Source organism: Diadema setosum, chromosome 7 (genome assembly GCF_964275005.1).
Source record: "Diadema setosum chromosome 7, eeDiaSeto1, whole genome shotgun sequence".
Classification (NCBI taxonomy): domain Eukaryota; kingdom Metazoa; phylum Echinodermata; class Echinoidea; order Diadematoida; family Diadematidae; genus Diadema; species Diadema setosum.
Genome location: NC_092691.1, coordinates 42,044,701 through 42,066,438, shown reverse-complemented (window position 1 = coordinate 42,066,438; position 21,738 = coordinate 42,044,701). Strand labels below are relative to the sequence as shown.

Genomic DNA, 21,738 nt, shown 5'->3' with positions numbered 1-21,738 from the left:
ACGATGTCATGGTATGAGATAAGTTGGATATGAACAGGAAACCACATATGCCTAAAGCTGGACAATTTACATTTTGAAGTTCTCTCATGAATCCTTTTTGTCGGTTGTTTACACAGTATGAGATATACTGTAATCCATTTGTAGGCTGCCAATGCCAGATGCATTCTTAGATTTTTTTTTTTTTCATTTTGTGACGATTTATAAACCCACCTTCGACTGCCATTAGCGGAGTAAAAGATTATAAGGTATGAAAGGCTATTGTATGACCATTCCAGAAATAGTGACGTTCATCTTTTAGACCAGTTCCCATTTAGGAATTTAGCTGCTTTGTGTTGAAGTGAGCAAAATATCATCAACTTGTAAACATCAAGGATCATGAAATATCTTGCTGTTTAGTTGAAAATATGGTATAAGATTAAATCCACAAGTGGAATTGCTTGCATCAGGAGTAAGGAAGTCTATTCAAAAGCTGTTTTCCTTCTAAAGATGGAAGAATATGATCATGATGACATGGATAGGAAGAGATGCCTTTACACTGGATGAATGTCAAAATATCAACAGCATTGAGACACTCTGTCTATTCATTCTGCCGCCCACTCTATATAGGTTGGTAGAAACTTTCAAGGGTTGCATGCAAATACCAAGTAAGATGTACCGCCATAAAATTCAACAAATACCATCAACTTAAATAACGTCTGCGTAATTCCACGTAATAAGATGAGCTTAAATTGATAGTCACTCCATCATTGAGGAGAAAGCAAACATACAGGAAATATTCAAACCTTCACCAGGGTGTGCTCTTCTCTTTAGTGGTCATTTCTCTTTCTTGACATTCAACATTTCTTCAACAGCAACAGGAGCAAAATATTGCATTTTTCAATCATTTTCCATCCCACATTCTTGCTTCTATATCCCGATCTCTGTTTCTGTCTGTGCATCTGTCTCTATTTCTTTTCCATGGCACATGCCAGTTTAGTTTGTTTGTGTGGTAAACAACTAGTTTCCCCAAATTGAGTTATTTCTGCACCATTGCTAAACTACTTACAAACAGGAGCACTTCAAGAGCAACATGTTTAGTAGCTGCACTCTACAGCACCTTCCTGTAGTCCTTTTTCCCTCAATGTGTATGCCCCACTTAATCATTGCTCCATCTTCATTCCTATGAATGTCCTAACCTCATTTCATACTCCAGTTTGATTGCATCAGTGTGTCACAAACCACAGGACTTTACAAGTTATTGTTTATGTACCCCAGATAGTTAGTATTGGGACACAATTTTCCTGACATAATGAGATGTAGATGCGAAGACAATACAGATATGGATGACTCACTGTCACAAATCGACTGAAATTAGTGGGCAGTTTAGGATGAAAAATGTTTGATTGTCGTGTGCATTTCCCTGAAAGAAAGGACTCACTCTAATTTTTTCATGATAGGATGATCAAGTGTTTTCAATGATGTAGCACTTGTTGACTGTTTTGTTGGCCAGGGCATATCCTTAGCTTGAGATTTTAGGCGAAAGTTAACAGTTTGTTTAATGGCTGTGTAGGTGATTGTGTGGGTGTACTTTATGCATTCTGTATCAGCCATTCAGACAAATACTCCTATTGTTTTGCACATGCAATGGCAGGATTTAAAGGGATGGTATAGTATTGGTGGAGATGGGGATTGGGCTTATAACTTTATGGGGATTGGCCTTATAACTTTTTGTGAGACACCAAGAAACCACTTATGAAATGATACAGGGCATACCATTCTAAGAGGAATTCGAAGTTTATTAGATGAAAATCGGTTTTGGAATGGCTAAGACATTAAAACACAAAGTAAAACAAAGCAATCCTGGTAAAGGTGGGTCCCACCTTTTATTTGGATTGCTCTGCTTTGGATATCTCAGCCATTTCAAAACCAATTTTGGTCAATATAATTGTTGAATCCCTCTTGGAATTGCATGCTCTTTCATATTTCATAAGAGATTTCTCAATATCTCACAAAAAAAAAATAGAAACCTGATGTTAGGTCTCAACCAAAACTATATGGTCCCTTTAATTTGGTTTCTTTTTAGCATATGAATCAAGATATCACTCATAAAGTCACTAACAATCAATATTCCACACAGAGCACAAAAGGTAAAGTAAAATGCTGTATGAAGTATTATCCAAAATCAGGTATGGGAGTAGTATAGATAAGCAAAGTATTGATTGATGCTAGCACATCAGCCATTAATAAACATGTAGAGTGTTCCTTTTGTTTTCACAGAGATTTTACAGAAATTTAGAAGGCATATTGCAGAAGCCTATGGGTTTAGAATGAGAAAACATCATAGGTAATAAGGACCTTTGCCTGACATCCAATATTAACTCTGCTACAAATTATATTTTTTTAGGGTATTAAATTCTTTATGATGTTTGGATTATTCATTTTGTGACCTCTTTAAATCAGGATTGCAGCTTTACCTGGACAAATCTCTTTCTCCCTAGTCACCCTGGTCACGGCCTAGAGAAATATGTCTGAAACAAAGAGGCCTTTTAAGATTTTGTTTGTGTGCTTGTTTAATACAATCAAGTTGCCATTAAGTTGTTTTTTTTTTAGATTTCTAACATAATATATTTGTTTCTATATGCAGTGAGAGCATTGTCCAGTACTTTATGAAATATTGATTATTTTACTGTTCTCTTGAATTCATGCCCACTTTAAACCTTTAAAACGAAAACACTGAGGAGGTTGCACATGGTAACAATGCCCCCAATCCCAGCAAGTGATGTGGCACTAGATGGGACTGCATTTTGCCAATTCATCCACTGCTCTGCCTTTGGCCTCTACACAAAGAATTGATTCTCACAGATGTCTTTAATAATGCATGTGGTACAAATGCAGTGACTCTGCAAGTGAATAGAACCATTTGACTTTTTTCTGAAACACAGAGAGAATCAATGTGCTAAACAAAGGAGTGCCTACATCATTTGATGGTGTGCTCGATGGAGGAAAAGCCAAAGGGTAGCAAACGACCTTTTCTCTCTTTTTGTACATTGGTAATAAGAGCAAAGGACCCGTGCTAGGAGACATCGGTGGAAGAATGCCTTTGAATGGCCTTTTAGTATAGACATAGGGGTCAATTAAAAAAGCAAAGAAAACAGCTACTGTGCCTTTAAAAATTGAAATGTGATTTCATGTTGAAGATGGAGCCTGATTATTTAGAACTTCACAGATCTCTACTAACAATTCACTATCAAGAAGTAAGTGGCAAAATGCTGAATGTAGCTATTTCCAGTATTCTTGAAAGACATATGTGACATTTCCAGACCTCAAGCTGTATTCTCCATCCCTACTTGCATCCAGTGAACTGATAGCAGTCAATCTTCATGTTCTCTACATGTGACATTAAAGACAGATGATACTGATGGAATCGTTGTAAATCACAGCACACTGCTTACAGACGCATTTTTCTTAGTCTTTTGAATCATTCCTCTGTGAATAGGTCTTCTTGTTTAAAATGTCATAAAAACTAGAGTTCTGTACAATCAAGTAGCATATTGTGTGAGAGAAATTTGGCCAATGATTCAAAGAGCACTGTTTATACAGTGAAACCCCGTTATAACGAGGTCCGTGGGACCGGCGATATTACCTCGTTATAACCGTACGCATTAAAATCAAAGAAAAACATAAGCATGACATCATATACCTGTCAATCAAACTTAAGAACATCCTTTGAATTGTTTTTACACAATTATGGATCGTTATTATTGAGACAATAAAGGGAAATTATTTGTGAATTGATACATAAAAAAGACAAAAAAAAGTAGGGGTTGAAATGCGTTAATTCTTTATTTTTCTTCCAAAGATCTCTTCACATAATAGTTGCACATTATGTTCTTAAGAAGTAGATCTACTCGGCAGGATCATATTCGTGATTCTTTCTACACTTATCTCTTCCTCTTATATCGAACCATTCTGAAAGAATATTTTTTCATTTGTGAAATACAGTGTACATTGTAAAATGACAATGACCAAAATCATATTGTATAAAATGCATTTGGGAAGTTTTTCTATTAAAACACCAGCGCAAATAAAGTAACATACATGCATTGTTTATCGTAACTTGTGAGGTATATGTTACACTGTTGGTGCCCTGCGGGAATGCGATAATTTCATGAATCATTTCAGCTGTAATCCTATGCAATGTATCATTGTTGCGCCCGAAGGGATTTAAAAAAAATGCGTTCTCTATTTTCTTCCGAAAATCTCTTTACGTTTTGTACACCCGTTCTTGAAAAATATGCGACAGGATTGAATTTGGAAGGTTGTGATCCTTTTTACGCAAATCTGTACTTCATAGACCATTCTGAAAAAAAGAAAAATCTTCATTGTGAAATGCAGTGTTAAATGATAATGAACAAACCCAGATCTATTCAAACTGTTAAATGCGTTTGTTTCTTTTTCTGAACACCAACTCAATTAGGCAGATTAACATGCACTATTCAACTATTTTTACGCTGTCGTCACCCGGCGGGATCGCGATGATTTCATTAATTATTTCGGCTTTAATCATACACACTCATATTTATATTATCATTTGTTACATGACAGTGAACAATCCCAGATCTATTCAAACTGTTAAATGCGTTTGTTTCTTTTTCTAAACACCGACTTCAGTAGATTAACATGCGTTATTCAACTATTTTTACGCTACTGTCATCCGGCGGGATCACTATGATTTCATTAATTATTTCGGCTTTAGTCATACACACTCATATTCATATTACCATTTGTTACATGACAGTGAACAATCCCAGATCTATTCAAACTGTTAAATGCATTTGTTTCTTTTTCTAAACACGGACTCAAGTAGATTAACATGCATTATTCAACTATTTTTACGCTACTGTCATCCGCCGGGATTGCTGTGATTTCATTAATTATTTCAGCTTTAATCATATACACTCATAATTATTAACTAGCCAGCAAAACGACTGGAAGTCGGAGCTAAAAATGGAAAGGATATAATGATGAGTTGCACGCACATTCCGATACTATTGTCCATTTTGGCCACGATTGTCGCTACATGAAAAGATTTTGAATGCGTTGTATTTTTTTTTCTCTCGTTGAGGTGTGGTCTGACCTAATATCATGCACGCGTATCTCGCCAAAAAGAAAATCGAATGATTTTATTCAATAACTTAGTCGGAACATCGGAAGGTATTTCTGTGTCTTATCGCATGGTTTAAAAGAAAACACAAACTGCTCTGCAAAATGGGAAAGAGACACGGATAGCGTGAATTTGGTTTTCAATGTTTCGTTTGTTGCATGTTTGAAAGCAGCAAGTCAAGAAATGGAACCTCGCAAAAAAGAAAATGGAATGATTATGATTATGTTATGTGGTTTAGAAGAAACATGGAAGGAACGGTACTCGGTTATTCATCACTGATAATGGGCGGTAAAGAAGGATAACGGCGGGAATGTTTGTTTTAGAGTCTTCCCGCTTCACATAGTACATGCAGAGATCGAGACGGGACGGGCACCTGTGCAGTGTGTTACTACATTCCGCACAGACTCTGTAAAACGGGGATAGCGTGAATTCGTTTTTCAATGTTTCGTTCATCACGTGTTTGAAAACAGCAGGTCAAGAAATGGAACCTTGTTGTATCCGATCAAATTGGTTATGTTTTGCTTCATCATGATGCACTGAAAATGTCCTTGTTATAACCGGAATCTCGTTATAACCGAACTCGTTATAACCAATTCGTTCTGCCATAGGTTTACATGCAAAGGATAATGGGACCGACGCGATCGCCTCGTTATAAGCGGTTCTTCGTTATAACCGAATCTCATTATATCGGGGTTTCACTGTACCCTTAAGATTTCTGAGGAAGAATTTAAGAATAAACCCAAAATGGCTGAATTCACATAAGGTTTGGCTGTTTAAGACCAGAGTGACAGGTATGTACATAGCTTTATTTATATGTATTAGGCATTTGTGGATAATTGAAAAATAATAATATATCAAAATAGTCTTTTCTCTCTTTCACCTTGGCATTAAACCTACCAAATTCCAGCAAAATTTGAGAATTATGTTTTGCATTCTCTAATTCAATCTTGACTGTGAAAAAAATGCAATATTGTGCGCAACAGAAGTTAACATGTGAAATATCAAGGTTCATTATTTGGAATCTGGTATCTCCTTGAATATATGCATGCCTTTTTATATGCTTGCACATTAATGTACTCTTGTGAAAATGAAACTGATTACTGTGAACCCATTATAGCCTTGGATATTGTAGTCCACTTTATGCATGCAACAGTTAAAAATTACATTAAACAATGCATCTGAAATGTGTCCATATTTGTATGAAAGCAGGCTTTCTATTATGAAAGATTAGGAGCACTTGGAAGCATAAAGTGTATAGTAAAATGTCTTGTAAAGTGCTCATCCTGTATATATGAGGATATATGGTTAAAAACAGACATATAATTTTCAAGTTGGCTTTAATAGGCTGACTCAAGTATTTGTGCTTTATTGTGAATTGCTCAGCTTTCGATGTGTCTTCATTTGCCATAATGTATACCATGGTTCATACCGAGATTTCACTTAAGTAGGGTCTCAATATCGTCGGTTGAGAATGATAAGGGCGTTAAGTTGTCTCAAAACCCATAGTGTTCGAGACAACTTAACGCCCTTCTCATTCTCAGCAGACGATATGATAACCTTTCATCATGCATTTCTGCTATGTTTGCAGCAAATGGAGAAAAGCACATCTAGCAGTAAATAATGCTGAAATGTCCTTCAGTTTGAAAGGTAGTCAAGGGTCCACTCTAAGCCCATTCACCAACTCACTCTAATGTTATTTTATATCATATCCAAGGAAACAAGGAGATGGGAGAAGTAGAGAGACATTGAGGAAACAGAGAAAGGGAGAAAAAACAGACAGACAAACTGACAGACAGACAGACTGATGAGGAAAAGGAGAGATGTAAAGATTGGGGAGGTGGGGAAAAGGCAAAGGCATGAAAGATGACAATTACACAACTCTCCCTTTCTGTCTATCTCTTTTTATTTCTTTTCCTCCCTTTTTTTTGTGGCTGGCCTCTTTTGATTTGCAGTTTCTTGTAACAAATTTGAAATATGTTCAGACATCTTGATTCCCTGTGAGGAGTATCAGAGTGTCAGTGATGCTGGGGTTGTGATACACAGGTTAGTGAGAGTTCTGGAGAGTACAGACTATGGGGATAGCACAGATAATCAATCAAACTTGTTTCCAGGTTAGCCGTCCTATTTGTAGAGGGAAAGAAGAATCAGGCTGGTGGGAAAAGATTGTCAAGACATTGAATAGGGGTAAATGTGGTGTTGGATTTGAGGTCAGGAAGTACTCACCTGTTAGCTGTTTAACTTTCTTCAGATTGTGGTTTCTTGAGACGGACCCTGATGTCACAGGAAGGCATTTTACTCGAAGTCATGTACACACCACTAGTTGGATGATGCAGATGGAGTCCGTAATGTTATGTCGCGTATCTCTGTCCGACATTGGTGCTTGAATGTGTGTGACATTATGTCCAATATCCTTTGCAATGCAGTCAATGTAACTTAGAGGTCTTCTCATATCAAACATACATGATCTCTACTATTTTTCTAATGTTTTTTTTTTCATATAGATTTGCTTTTAAATCTTTTAACCTTCAGATTTGTGATAACAAATGATAAGTTGTCAAGATGCTTTAGAGATATATGTTTGTATGGATATACATGCACTCTTTTGCATTTCAAGACAGGGGACATGTCAAATACACAATAGAATGATGTAGACACTGTTCTACATCTTACATTTCACCACACTAGCTAATGAGATCATTACTAACAGCTTGAAAACTATCAGTCATCACTTAAGTATATCTCTTCAAATCTTTATATAGTTTACTTTATCTAAGGCCTGCAATAAGAAGTTCGAGGCAGTTGAATGAAATGTCTCTTCTTGGAGATGATAAAGCAGTTATGTTATTCGTCATCCTGATTGAACATGAGAAGGGATAGTTGACACCCAGTGATTCATCATTGTACATATCTTTCAAATCTCTGTAACCTCTATTAAAACACCATCACAATGCAAACATATTCCATTTCTGAGCCATCGATATCAAATATTCATAACTTTGGTTTCACAGTGTATACAGCCCATGTATCCTAGCAAATGGCTATCATTGCAACAAGAAACCAAGTTTTGGAATTGACTGTGCCAGTCATGTCTTTTCTGCAAACTCATCATCAGATATCTGTGGAGATTGGGGTTGAGAGGGCAGTCAGGGAGCAAAGAAACGAGAGAGAGCAAACTGAAATAGCAAGGCCACAGACCAATATTGCAAACCAAGGCCTTGCTGCTCAGTGCATATTAAAATCTTTAACCAATCTTTGTAAGTTTTTTTTTCCCCACTCTCCTCCCTTTTTCATTTCATCTCCTTCCCTCCACCATATCTTGACACTTGTTATCTCTCTCTCTCTTTCTCTTTCCAGGCATGACTTTGAATGGAATTCCCCCTCCAATTCATTCTTCTTTTCTTTTCTTTTTTTTTGGGGGGGGGGGGGGGGGCAGCACACACATCAGCTTTTCCGTTAGTGATGTGATTGTTTTGTGTGTGTGTCATGATTTTACTCTGTGGTCATATGTCAGGGAAAAAATACTTCTATATATCCATAGTGATTACTATATACGATTACCTCAGTGAGTTGCACACTGATCAATTACATGTTAGAAGGGATGACTAAACTAGTCAATTGATTTAGTCACTTAAACCAGGGATTACATTATATATTGCTAATCAAGTTCATTAATTTTCAGTATTTTCATCCCAACTTATTGGTGTATGTATTCTTTGCCTTGCTTTATTTGGCTGTACAGTCCCCATGGTAACGTAAATGTGGCTAGATTTGTATATTCTCTTCTTATCTCTCTATCAAATATTTTATGAAGTAAATAAATCCGAGTGATTTGTGACTGCACAAGTCAAGATTGAATTAAATCATCATTTATAATGTATTCCCCAGGATTGCAAAGTGTTTGACTGCTATCTAGTTGTTACAGTCTAAGGAATTAACATGCTTATACTGTCCATCAAAAAAAATAAATAAATAAAAAAAAGAGAGAAAAGTCCATGAACCTCTCTCACATGTTAACTGTGGTTCCTGTTTCCAGTTTATGATTAACTTCCTTGCAATGGTGGGAGATGCGTTTTACCACTATTGATCAAGTAGATACAGATGTCATCATAGCGGGAATATTTTTGAAATTCCCACCATCTATTCTATTAACAAACATTCCTCACTGGTTGTGAAGTCCATCAATACTTTTGTATATATGTGTTTGTTTGTTTGGGTAGTTTTGTTTGTTTTTTTTTATAGTAGAGGAAAGTACTGCCAAAAGCACTACCTACCTGTCTAGTGTCTTTAGTATGAAAGGACAGATAGGTAAGAAAATAGCAGCAAATTGAGGAGGAAAAATATTTTAAGAAAGCTGTAGTGCAGTGCAAAGTAAAGATATTTTAGTATGACTTCAAAGGTCAAACATGAATAAAACTAACCATTGAAATCCCCCTTTGAATAGAGAGTGCATTTGGTGTACAAATATTGCATTGCTGATGTCAGTATTGTTGACTTCCAAACAGTGTCTAAAACTATTCATAGCTTCACATTATGACTTCTTTTGTATGGTACTATGGACCTTTAAACTGGCATCTCTGTGCTTCCATATTGCTTGTAGCTTGACGTCACATGCAATTTCTCCGTTCTGTAGAAGGGCAGTCCCGTGCGAAAGTGTCAAAAAGCGTAAAATATTGAGCAGGAATGAAAGTCAAATTGTCAGATTAAGCCATCCTTCAGCAGTGGCGTGCCAGCTAACTGTGTGATTCGATGCAAAATGTCTCAAGTCCTCTCTCACTATCCCATCTCTCCCTCTCTCTCTCCCTCTCTCTCCCTCCCTGATGTTTGCTTGTGCAGTATATCCCTATCTCTCTTATCTACTGTTATGTTGCTATATCTCTTTCTCTCTCTCTCTCTCTCTATCCATATGTTTGTGTAATAGTTCTTTCCTTGTCCTTTTCCCCACTAAAGGCAGCTCCTATGAGCCTGGCTTTCAGTCTCAGATCGCTAGCCACCCAGTACTCCACCTCTTTTGCCAGTCAACACACAAACAAGTGGGCATATACCCACGAGCCTCGCAAATTTCCATATGAATGGGCAGTGGTTGGCTGGCCAGTGTGTCGCGTGCCTACGATCACACACCCAGGCCCTATTGTAGTGGGAGTCTATAGGGAAGGGAGTCAGCTCAGAAAACAGTTCATATGCAAGGCAAGCTGCAGACCAGTTATTAAGAGCAAATAAAGCCATGGCTGGTCGCACACAGCCATGCGTATTGTTTGGAGCCCCTTATTACAATGTTTGGTCTTCTCATTGCATCCTTGCTGGGCCATTATTGTAATGACAAGCCCAATATTGCAGTCCCATGGCCCAGGTTTTACATCTACACTGCATGGACAATTTTTTTTTTCATTTTCTGCATCTCCTTTCAACTGTGTGTATCTGGTGATCAATGCAGGAACGCCATAGCCCCCACCCCTCTCTGCATTTATTATGCTCACACACACACGCTCTTGCAGGCATACAGAGTACAATGTGTGAAGCCGGGTGTACCTTCAGTAACGCGCAGTGTGTACAAAGAGATGTGTATCCATTAGTGTGTGTGTCTGTGTCTGTGCCTGTGTGTGTGTTTGAATGAGTGAAAAAGGCAGCATTTTTTAGCATCCATACTGAGGAGGCTTATTTGAATTGCTAATCAGGTGCTGCCCTCCACCCTAACAAGTACCATCACTTAATGGCCTCATTTGTTATTCCAGGTGCCCACCTGCTTTGCCGCATCTGATTGGTCGAGGGCGCTGTGCATAAATAACCGCCTCTCACCCATCACTCGTCAGTCTGCCACTGATCTTCGGCTGGATTTACAGCCTCATCTGAAGAGCGGAGGAGGAGGAGGAAAAAAAAAATTGCGAGGGGAAACGGGAGGAAACCAGATCCGTGAGAGGAAGAGCAAGCACGTAGAGCTTGGTGGAAGAACGCTAACCCTCGCTGCCCGTACGCGGCATCACATCCACACGACCACTGCGACGAATTGAGGAGGAAAAGCAAGATGGCTGAAGCGATGAGCATGGGAGACAGCAAGATGCAGCAAATGAGTGACAACGAAGGTAAGGTAGCTTCAAATATAGAAGTTGGCCACTTGGATGCTTGCAGCTGTACCTTCTATGGCTGATATCATGGGAAAAAGAACTTTCTCGGACAAACAACCTGTTTGATTTTTGTGAGAGTGGTCAGGAGTCAAATGTTCTTCTAGCACGCTATGTCGCTATCTTCATAAGATTCTGCACTGATCTTTGCCTGCACACACTACAAGGAATCATACACAAGGAGAAAGCAATCTAGTATTGATAAATCGACCCCTCCTCCTGTATTCTCTTCATACTCAGTCTGTTTAATCCTTTCATTGTAGAAACTTGATCAAGCATGATTTCATTTTCATCATACTATCTTCATGAATGTTTGTTTCTTAAAGTAAAAGTGTGTGGTTCTGAAGTAAAAATAAATCTTCTCAAAGTATAACTGGTGAATAATGTACTGTATGAAATGAAATTCAAAGCATCAGGAAAAATACCAGTTTTTGCTCGTAGACAGGTTTTCTGATACAGGTAATTGTGAGACACTGAGTTGGGCTCACTATAGCAACCACAATCTGAAGATAAACTCCTTTCTGAATATCATCCTTACCAGGAGAAGTAGGAAAAAAAAAAACCCTTCTCCCTTTTTCTTCACTTTTGCCACATTTCATGTTATGATCACTTTGCTGAATAGAGAAGAAGGAGAAACTTCGTAACTTGTGTCAATTCTGTTTGTTTCCCTTTCAGAGGACCTTTTCAAACCAAACACTGCCACATCCATCCCTGCTCTCTCTCTTCCCTTTTCTCCCGCTCTGTCTCTCTGCCAATCTAATTTCTTTCCGGAGTGGGGCCACCTCTTTGTTATGTTTTTTTGCACTGAAAATTACCCGTGAGGCAGGAACCACACATAGTAATGTGACACCATGCACATTGGTGTTTTTTTTTCATTGAGTGTGTGTGTGTGTGTATGTGTGTGTGTGTGCAAACAAGAGCAGAAAACATTGTGATGTATGTGCTGTGTGTCTCTAGAAGGTGACCATTGAATTTAGAATTGAGAGGGTAGATTTCTTCTCCTATTTCATGGAGAACTGCACTGTTGATTCCTTGGAGGGAGTTGATATTCTTTTTCCTTTTTTTATTCAAGTCGTGATGGAGAATTCTGTGTAGTGGCAGTCCTATTTGCACAACCTGTAACACAGCATATTGCATGAGATAAGCTGCAAGCTGCAACATTTAACATGAGAATGTATCTCAGTGTGAAAGTTATGAAGGCAATCAGTCATACAGTGAAGGTACCAACATTTTCTGCTGTTTTTCTAGCCACATGATAGTAGAAATTTGGTGTTTCTGAATTACACATGTTCAAAAAATATCCTCATGTTTTGCCACATGCTTGTGTATGTCGAGGAGTCACTCCCCATGCTTGATAGCCATATGAAATAGTTTTAGAATATTGCACTTCCTGTGAGCATAATAATGCTATATGGACTAAACGTGGTAAAGGTTGACAATATTCCAGTGTTTTGCTGCAATAACCTGTTTGTCCTGAATTGATGTGTTCTGATGTAGCCACTGTGCTGCTGTAAGAGTAATGAGGTCACTGCTACAGAATCATGGTAGATTGTACTAAAGCAGTATCAGAACTGTCTTTAAATCAAAATATTGACATTTTGCTCAAATGTGAAAGTGACATAGAACAGCCTGATGAATCAGCCTATAAATTGAATCAAGTGTTTACTGCTGACTGTGTCTTGTCACACAAGACTGGTAAACTGTTAAGACAGATGTTTTAGAAATGGACAGTTATTTGTGTAAGCTGTAAAGTAGAAGGAGTTAAATAAGTGAGTGATAGTAGACACTTTGATTCCAACCGAGTATGTCACTTACTATATATCACAAGTCAGAACCTGTCGTCAATACTTGTATTCTACCTGACTCTCATCAAGTTAAGTCTATGTCCCATTTCAAATCAACAAGCTGAGAGAGGATCAATTCAAAGAATAGACTGTTCAATGACCTCACAAAGCACTAAGTTTGGATGCTCAAGAGTGCATTGCTAGATTAAACGAAGGGAGACTTGTTTCACCACCTGCGACAGTGACTGATGAGTAATGAAATGGAAAACCATGTGACCTTGCCAGGCAATTTCATTGGTTGATATATTCTGATACACAGCTTGCCGCTGCTCATTGCCGAATTGTTTATCCCCTGCTGCTGAGAGTATGAACAGAGGGAAGATGAAGGGGAGGAAAATGAATTGATCATCGTGTTGCCAAGATACAATCCTGATGAATGCCTAGACACAGGATCCTGACTGACCTTGTTTGAAGGGTTTCCATGTTTCCATGGATACAAACAATATGCTGCTAAAACTTGTTATTTGCTTCATCCTTCTTGGGACTTTGATGTGTGTATGTGTGCATGTTGCTGGTTTGAGGTCACAGTGTCTTAAGCTTTTACTGGGTTTTAGTGATAAGACATGTTCAGTGTGTGTACAAATTTACAAACAAGAATAATGATAATGGGGATTTTTCTTTCTGCTATTAAGAAAAATATTCACATAAACTTTTATAGCTATCCCTAATGATTGCATTACAACATTTTTCATAATTGCATTTTTACCTCTGCATGGATGGAAAATAAGTGGTTGATTATTGATTATTATGATACTCATCATCATTATTGTTCTCCGTTATAAAATGTGTTAACATTAATGAATGGAATTGATTTGTAATATCTTTAAATATAAATGATATTTCCATTAAAAGTGTTTTTGCCATGTCCATTGTCTTGATTAAGATACTAAAGATATCCTTCATGCTTTTGTCTGTTCTCCCCATCTTTCCTTTCCTTTTTAGTTCATTCCTTGTTGAAGTTGTTCTGTTTACATATCAGGGACTACCATGCATTTTGTATTAATAGTTAAGTAGCTTTATTGAATCTTCCAATAGATGCCCATTCATCACATAGTTTCCTACCTACTAACAGAATCCCATTATATATGTTTTTCTGTATTGCTTGTTCTGTACTTAATTCAGATTTGTCTTTACCATTCTGATTTTTCATTCCTCTTCTTAGCTGTCTGAAATATATCAAACTTTAATTTGTGTCATGAAGTATGTTGTTTTACTATCTTCTATCCTCTCTCTCTCTCTCTTTCATTCTCTCTTCTTTTCTTCTCTCTCTTAGTCCAGAAAGCAATAATATGTTGATTAACATGTCCCAAGCCAATTTGGTTAATTTACCCCTCTAATCCAAGGGAGGGAGGTAAGCATTGATGGGAACGGCTGGCCTCATGGTTGCTGGCCTCATGGTGGTTGGCGGGACGCCTTGCAGTACATCTACTTTAATTACAAATCCATCAAAATCTTTGCTAGCCCTAGTTTTTAAATACCGGGGCGCATAGCAGCTGATATGGTTCGCAGTTACCCTGCAGATTGGTTAATTTCCATCAAATTACCCCTATGGCAAAGCTTGTGTGCACCCAGGGAAAAGGAGGAGAACTCTGAGATTAAACACCAGAGACAAGTAAATGAACTCAAATTAAGTCTGCTAAGTAGATGAATCTTGCAACTTCTCTGTGACCATTTTTGTCTTTTTTAAGGCTTTTTAGCATTAGTCATTGATGACAAAATTGTACAAGTGAAATTCTCAAAATGGATACATCATGTATGATAAACCCTATAAAACATATAACTGTTGGTCGTATGAAACCCGGAAGCCAATATAACATAGCTTTTTTTGTATTGATCACTTACATAGGTCATAGCAGACTTATAAAGTACAGGTGTTTGAAAGCTCACCAATGGGTGGGTATCAAATTTTTTGTTGACTTAATTTGACTTCACACAGTCAGTAGGAAGTTTGATATTATGTGATGAAGACTTTGCCAATGATAGTCACTCTCATGTAAGACATTTTTCATAATTTTGGCTAATTGATTGAGCTGTGAGTCTACATTTGTTTTATACTTCATTCCAAGTTTTGTACATATGTGTGCATGTGTGTATTTGTTTGTTTTTTGAATTGTTTAGGTTTTCCTTGTAGGGCAAATTTGAGTTGAGTTGGCAGAGGCCAAATCAAGTAATGGACTCTTTGCTCTGATCAAGTGCATTTAGATGGATTGAGGATGGGTTGTTGGCATGCTATCCATCAAGATAATGTATTGATATATAGGCCTCCATTCCTTCATTAGGCAGGCCCTGTGTGGATAGCGGTGAGACATGCTGCCTTCTACTGTAGGCCAAGTGTTGGGGCTGTTAACACTTTGGGCTTCTCCCTCATCAGGGTGATGGAAAAGGGTTAGGGTTAGACACAAATGGACAACTGAGAAAAAGCAGCAAGTTGCTAATTAAGAGGTCTACACAGGGCCGGATGCCTTTCATCAAACAGCATTATGGCTTGATTGCTGGTGTAATGGGAGGTGAAGAAAATACATCAAAATGAAGAACAAAAGAAAATCAGCTCCCATGTATAAATGTGTGCTTTTGGTGGTGTGTCATGTGATCAGCAACACCCACAAGAGTATATAAGTGTGTTTTTGTTTCTGTGTCTGAGTAACATTAACATCTTTATTGCAATTTTCTTTACTTTTCAAAAGAAATAAAATCATTCTTGAAGTTGATTCTGGAGATGTAGTAAGAAAACTTAGTGTCATGGTGATACAATCAGTTGTTATCTCCGTAGTGCATTCATTGTGGAAACCCTTGAATTATTCATGGCAAAAAGAATGGATTTCTCTGCCTCTTTATCTTGTTCCTTTTTCATATAAATTTGAATTGAAAGCCATAAAAACACATTCATACATAATATTAAAACATAATGGTTCAGCCATAAAAAGCTGAGAGGCTTATTTGAAGAGGCCTCATAGGTGTTTATAACATGAGATACTCTGTACAAAACTTTGATGCCGTATGTGTGAAGATTACACACTGCTATGTGGTGGGCAATATTCATTCTCTTTGAGGGTATTTCTGTCTTTTTAACCTGCTGAGGACAAGCTGATTTTACTACAACACGCATTTCACATAGATACCTGCCCGAGTATACTTGGGACTCGTCATCAACGAGTTAAATGTGTACATCCCATCTTTTGTGTTGTCAGAAGTGAATGTATGATATCTGATTTTTTTTTTTTCACTCTTCTTTGTAAATGTTACTTTCACACTTTTTTCAGGTCCTTCTTTTCAGGATAGGATCAGAGTGTGGGGAGGGTCCTTTTGTTCCACGCAAGTCTTTGTGGTAGGATATCCTCTCTCATAGCCACAAGACTTGTAAGTTCCCTCCAGCCATGCTTTGGATGGAAATGAGCTCACAACCAAACCAGTTTCCATCATAGTACTGCTCTACCATCATTCTGCCTCCCGCCCACCATAAACACACACAGAAATATCACGTCATTTGGGGCTGTCCTAGCTACCAGAAAGGTCAAATTTTGAAATTTATGCAAAATACATGTCGAGATCCATTAGAGGCGATGATGGTGGTGAAAGCCTATCGTTCTCAATCCTAATGCATCTGTCAAAGTGCTTTGCAGTAGAGAGAAGGAGATCAGTGGTGACAGGGATAGCTTTGAGGAATACAGATATGAGAGAGATAGAAGGAGGGACAAACAAAGGAAGAATAGGAAAGAGAGAAGGGAAGACACTGAAAACATTTTGGCTTCTTTTTCTTGTCCCCCTTGGTGAGTGCCCCTTGTAAAGCTCGTGCATCGATGAGCATGATACCAATTTGTGCAGCCTTTCAGGACACAAAAGAAACGTTCACACAAACGGCGCAAATATTTTCTGAAACAAATGTCAAATTTAGTTCTGCTTGGCATGACAGCACTTTGCCTGACTCAGTCTCTGCCTCTCCCTTTCCCTGTCCCTCCTTCTCTCTCTCCTTCTCTCTCTCCTTCTTTCTCTCTCCTCATCTCTTTCCCCTGTTCTCCTCTCTGTCCTTTGTTTTCCTTCTTTCTCTCCTTTTCCTCTTTCTGCTCACTCATCTTACTGCCATTCCTTCTCTCTCCCTCTCATTCTCCTTTGTGTTCCATACATTTATCATATCCACATGTAATTTAGGGATCTCTTTTCCTGGCACAATATGTCATCAGCACTTATTTTGTCCTATTAATCCTCCTGACATTGTTCAGTGACTTGCTTGACTAGTAATCATTTTTAAGCCATGCATTTTAGTATACAAATACATATATTCCTGCTTGTAAGCTAACCTGATATCAAGAAATATTTCCCCCATTGAAAATTGCCACTAATTTTCAAACATACTTTTCTTCATATTGCTTTGTGTTTGGTTGATTATGATCTGTAGTGCAGTCCCTTTCCTACCTTCTTCTTCTCTTCTTCCTTTCCTTCCTCCTCCTTTTTATTGTACATTCCTCCCCTTCCTCACTTTGGTTCTCATTAAACTGTAGCCACTTCTTTCTGGGCCAGGTCATGGCATGATATTAACTCTCTATAGATTAGATGAGTCTATCCCTCCTTGCTGGTTTTACCAAAGTGCTAATCTTGTCAATCTGGTCAACTTTTGTACTTAATTCGTGTTGAGACACCCTGTGTCACATAACGATCCATCCAGCATTAACTCTTCTAAGCTCAAAGTCGAGAGTTTTGATTCCAAAAAGGTAAGGGATAGACCCTTGATGCAAAGGGGGTCATGATCATAGTAAAAAATGGCTAAATCTTGTTACCTCTAATTCAATTTTCATCCTTCATTCTTTCAAATTGAATTTCCATCCTATTCCCTCGTGCTGTGAAAGGTGATATGTGCCTGGCCTGTTCTGGCGCCCTCGCTAGTCCAACATGTGTAATGCTTGTTACTCCATAACACATGAGTTCTATGGTATCATCTCTCCATGTGGGTTTTGACTTGGCAGGTGGCTGTGTGAATCCATTAAAGGCAGGATCTCAACACTCAGGGTTTGATGGTATAGAACAATTCAAAACACACGCTCTTAGGTACAAACACACACACAAACACACATACAGGCACATACACACAAATGAATAAACCAGCCCATACAGTGTACAGAGACAAACATAGTACTCATTAGGTTACTAACATACAAAACATGAGCATCAACACTTATGTACATACCCACAGAACATACATATTGACAGAGAGAGCCATGAATGCAGATACACTCTGAGAATTGTTTTTCATGACATATAGTTGTACTTGCATGTATACCCCCTCTTTCTCTCTCGCACATACCTACACGTATGCACCCATGAAGTACACACTTACAGACATACAGATTCAGAAGGTAAGAATGTGCTTAGATCTGAGTCAATTCTGTCTCATGATTCATCATAAGATGTTTGGTAGAAAAAGAAAGAGAAAGACAGTTGAAACAGAATTTTTTTCCCCCTGTGGATGCAGAGATACACACCCATGGTATGGCGTACCGGTATCTCAATTGCAAAGTCTCATGTCAGGAATGGGAAATGTTACATCTATATCTGTGCATGTGAAATTGGTTTTCTGGTGCAATTACGAAGCCATTTAAAGATACATTTGCAATATTCAGTCACCAATTTATGTGCGCCCTCATTGGCTCTTGAAGCTTGTGTCGTCGTTTCCCATCCCAGACTTAAAAGAGCAGGCGACGTTATCAGAGTCGGTACTGCAAGAGTTCACATAACATCATTTGACCTTTCTGGAAAATGGCTTCCACGATCTTCCACTCTCCATCACTTAGCTGTAATGTTTGGTGGAAGCTACCTCTTACTAGCACTCCGGTACCCCCCCCCCCCCCCAATCACCACCACCTACCATGGAGCAGATACATGATATAGAGCAGAGACTTAGTACATAGCAAACAGAAAGGAGGGGGGGTGGATGGCATGGCGTGATGAAGCTGGAAGATGGCTTCCCACTGGGTACAGCGCGCAGCGTCTTGCTTTGGCTTTCTCCTTATGATGATGAGGCCATGGAAGAGGCAGCACGCTTGCATGCACAAAGCAGACTGATTCTTGCACACTACCACTGACAGTCTTATTAGACTCTAGTGAGGGGGATAATGACAGGGGACAAGCAGCCAGGGTTTATGGCTACCTAATGAAGCAGCTAATGTCTGACTGCACAAGATCAGAAGCAGAACCAAGTGTTCCACTCTTAATGCCTGTATTCAGGAGATTTTATCGGAAGGAAAAATTCTATTTCTGGTCAGTTGGAAAGGGTCATTGATGCCAAAAATCTCAGAATAATGTTGGATCTTCTAATTTTGTGAAATTATCTGTGTATATACATTGAGATTTTTTAGAAATAAATCAGATGGTCCCACTAAATTGCACTTTAGCTCAAAATAAATTTCCAACATGATTCAATGAAATGACATGAAGGAAGGCAAATTGTGTGACTAATTGATGTTAAGATATTTTCTGGGAGACATAATTTTGCTTTCACTCATCATGCCTGTTGGTACATTAACAGAAAATGCTTATTGATGGGAACGTAGATTGCTGTGTAACTGAATTGTATACACAGGAGTTGAATAAAGTTTATTATCTCAATAGGACTAATTGTTTCATGAAAGGTCAATAAATAGTATCACATGAATTTATTCCTTTCTTTTAATCATCCTACACTAACTTAAATTTTGACAAAATATTTCTCAATAACATAGCTTCTGTTATTACAAAAGTAGGTGGAATCCTAGTGCATGGTTTACAGACAAGATTGATGTCAAGAGAAAAAGAAGAGATGAATTTGAAAGACTCTGAGCTCTCACTCTAACCAACAGAGAGAAAAGATTGCTGCCTAAATCACTGCCAGCAGACAGTAACATGGTCACTTATTACATCTCCTACCTGTATGTGTAGTCATGCAGTAAGGGAAAGACGAGCTGGCGGTGCATGCATTCAATTGGAGAAAGTCTAGATTTATTCGCTGACACTTTCTCCTCCGCCCAAAGCAATCCTCACAATGTTTATTCTGGCCATAAATTTACAGCGCACTTCATCGTTGATGAAAGATGGCGTGGCGTGTCCGATGTTTGTGCATGTGTATTCAGTGCTGGCTTGTGTAGAGGGTTCGTGTGCCTCCATAGTTTTGTTTATGTAATGGTGTGTGTGTGTCTATGTGTGTGTGAATGTATCTTTCTTTACTGTCTTCTCATGTCCGTCTTTATCTGTTTGTCTTTCTGTCTGTCTGTCTGTCTGTCTGTCTGTCTAGCTGTTTCCCTGCTCAGAATGATGTGGAGTGTGTGAGATTTTATTTCATGTGATCTAACCCAGATATGAACATAGCTATAGTGGTTATAAGAAAACAGACAGGCAGATATCTTTTGAAATCCATTTCTCCTGCACACTCAATACAAGTAATATTTTTCTGAGAAGGGTTTAGAAAAGATTTTGTGTTTATGACATAAATCCCCACAGTCTAGACTGTCTTCAATTTGGGATTATTCGGCACAGCATCAAGTCTGAGGATGAAAGAATTTTGTCATTGCCAGTGTTTTTGTTTCATATATGTATTGAATGAACAGAAATAGCATAACAAATGTTCTTGAGGTTTTGCTAAGATTATTATACTCTTCATCTTTACATTTCATTTTACGGTTGATTTTTCTATTCTACTCATCTAATGTAGATGTGAAAAGAGACTCTCTGGGTCTGATACCAATAACAGTTGATGTTGAGATCTGGTCTCAGTGATAGCATGGACTTGCATTGCTTGCCAGCTTGCTACATACCTGTAATGACATTCTACATTCACAAACATGTACCAGTGAGAGTAAATACATGACTCTTTTTCTCATATCTAATCACAAGGCTGGAGTAAATTGGCCACTGGCCACTACAGATTCATCATAGGAAATGGATGCATCTTTAGTTACTATCACATTGAATAGTGACTGTCCTTTTTTTTTTCTTTTTTCTTTCTTTTTTGGACAGGAATGAAATGAAGCTGTGGATATGTAAATTTGATGGAGAAACAAAAGGCTGTTGTTTTCACAGACTTGATATAGGTCATACAACCATCTTGCTCTTAACACGGGACACGAGATTTTTGCAAGGATAGAATCTTACCAATTCCAGGAGAGTACTCCCCAAGAATAAAGAATAACCTTTTTCAAATCGAACTGACCTTTTCAACAGGGTTCAGTATCTCCATAATATGCAAGTCAGTTTGGGCTGACTAGTGTCGTGTATGGTAGTAGAAGAGATGCAGGCTGCAAGGTTTCTGATACAGGTGGCTAGAGTCATATATTGAAGTAGAAGAGAAAGAGATAGCTGGGTTTAAGGCAGAACTCGCTCTATGCCTTCTGGCTTGCTGATCAGCAAGGCAAAGGCTACGATGGAAGAGGGCGCTGTCACATGAGCCTTGATGCCGTTAGAGGGAACCGCCATTCAGGAGCCAGATTTCTAGCCCATTAGGCTGTTGGCATCTCATTTCATGCCACATGCACTGCGACATGTTAGAGAATAAGAGAAGGGGAGGGGAGAGGGGAGAAGGGGAGGGGAGAGGGGAGAAGGGGAGGGGAGAGGGGAGAAGGGGAGGGGAGAGGGGAGAACCATCAGAAGACAAATTGAAGAGTAGTGTTAAGGG

The 21,738-nt window shown here is 38.4% G+C and overlaps 1 protein-coding gene across 1 annotated transcript in view; it reads left to right on the top strand.

Annotated features, from left to right (window-relative positions):
* Positions 1 to 21,738, top strand: part of LOC140230830 (heterogeneous nuclear ribonucleoprotein K-like) — a 177,764-nt gene that overhangs the window by 119,327 nt on the left and 36,699 nt on the right. The window contains exon 5 of the mRNA XM_072310973.1: positions 10,873 to 11,220. Within this exon, the coding sequence (XP_072167074.1) occupies positions 11,163 to 11,220 (58 nt within the window). The 5' untranslated portion in view covers positions 10,873 to 11,162. The remainder of the gene's footprint in view (positions 1 to 10,872; positions 11,221 to 21,738) is intronic.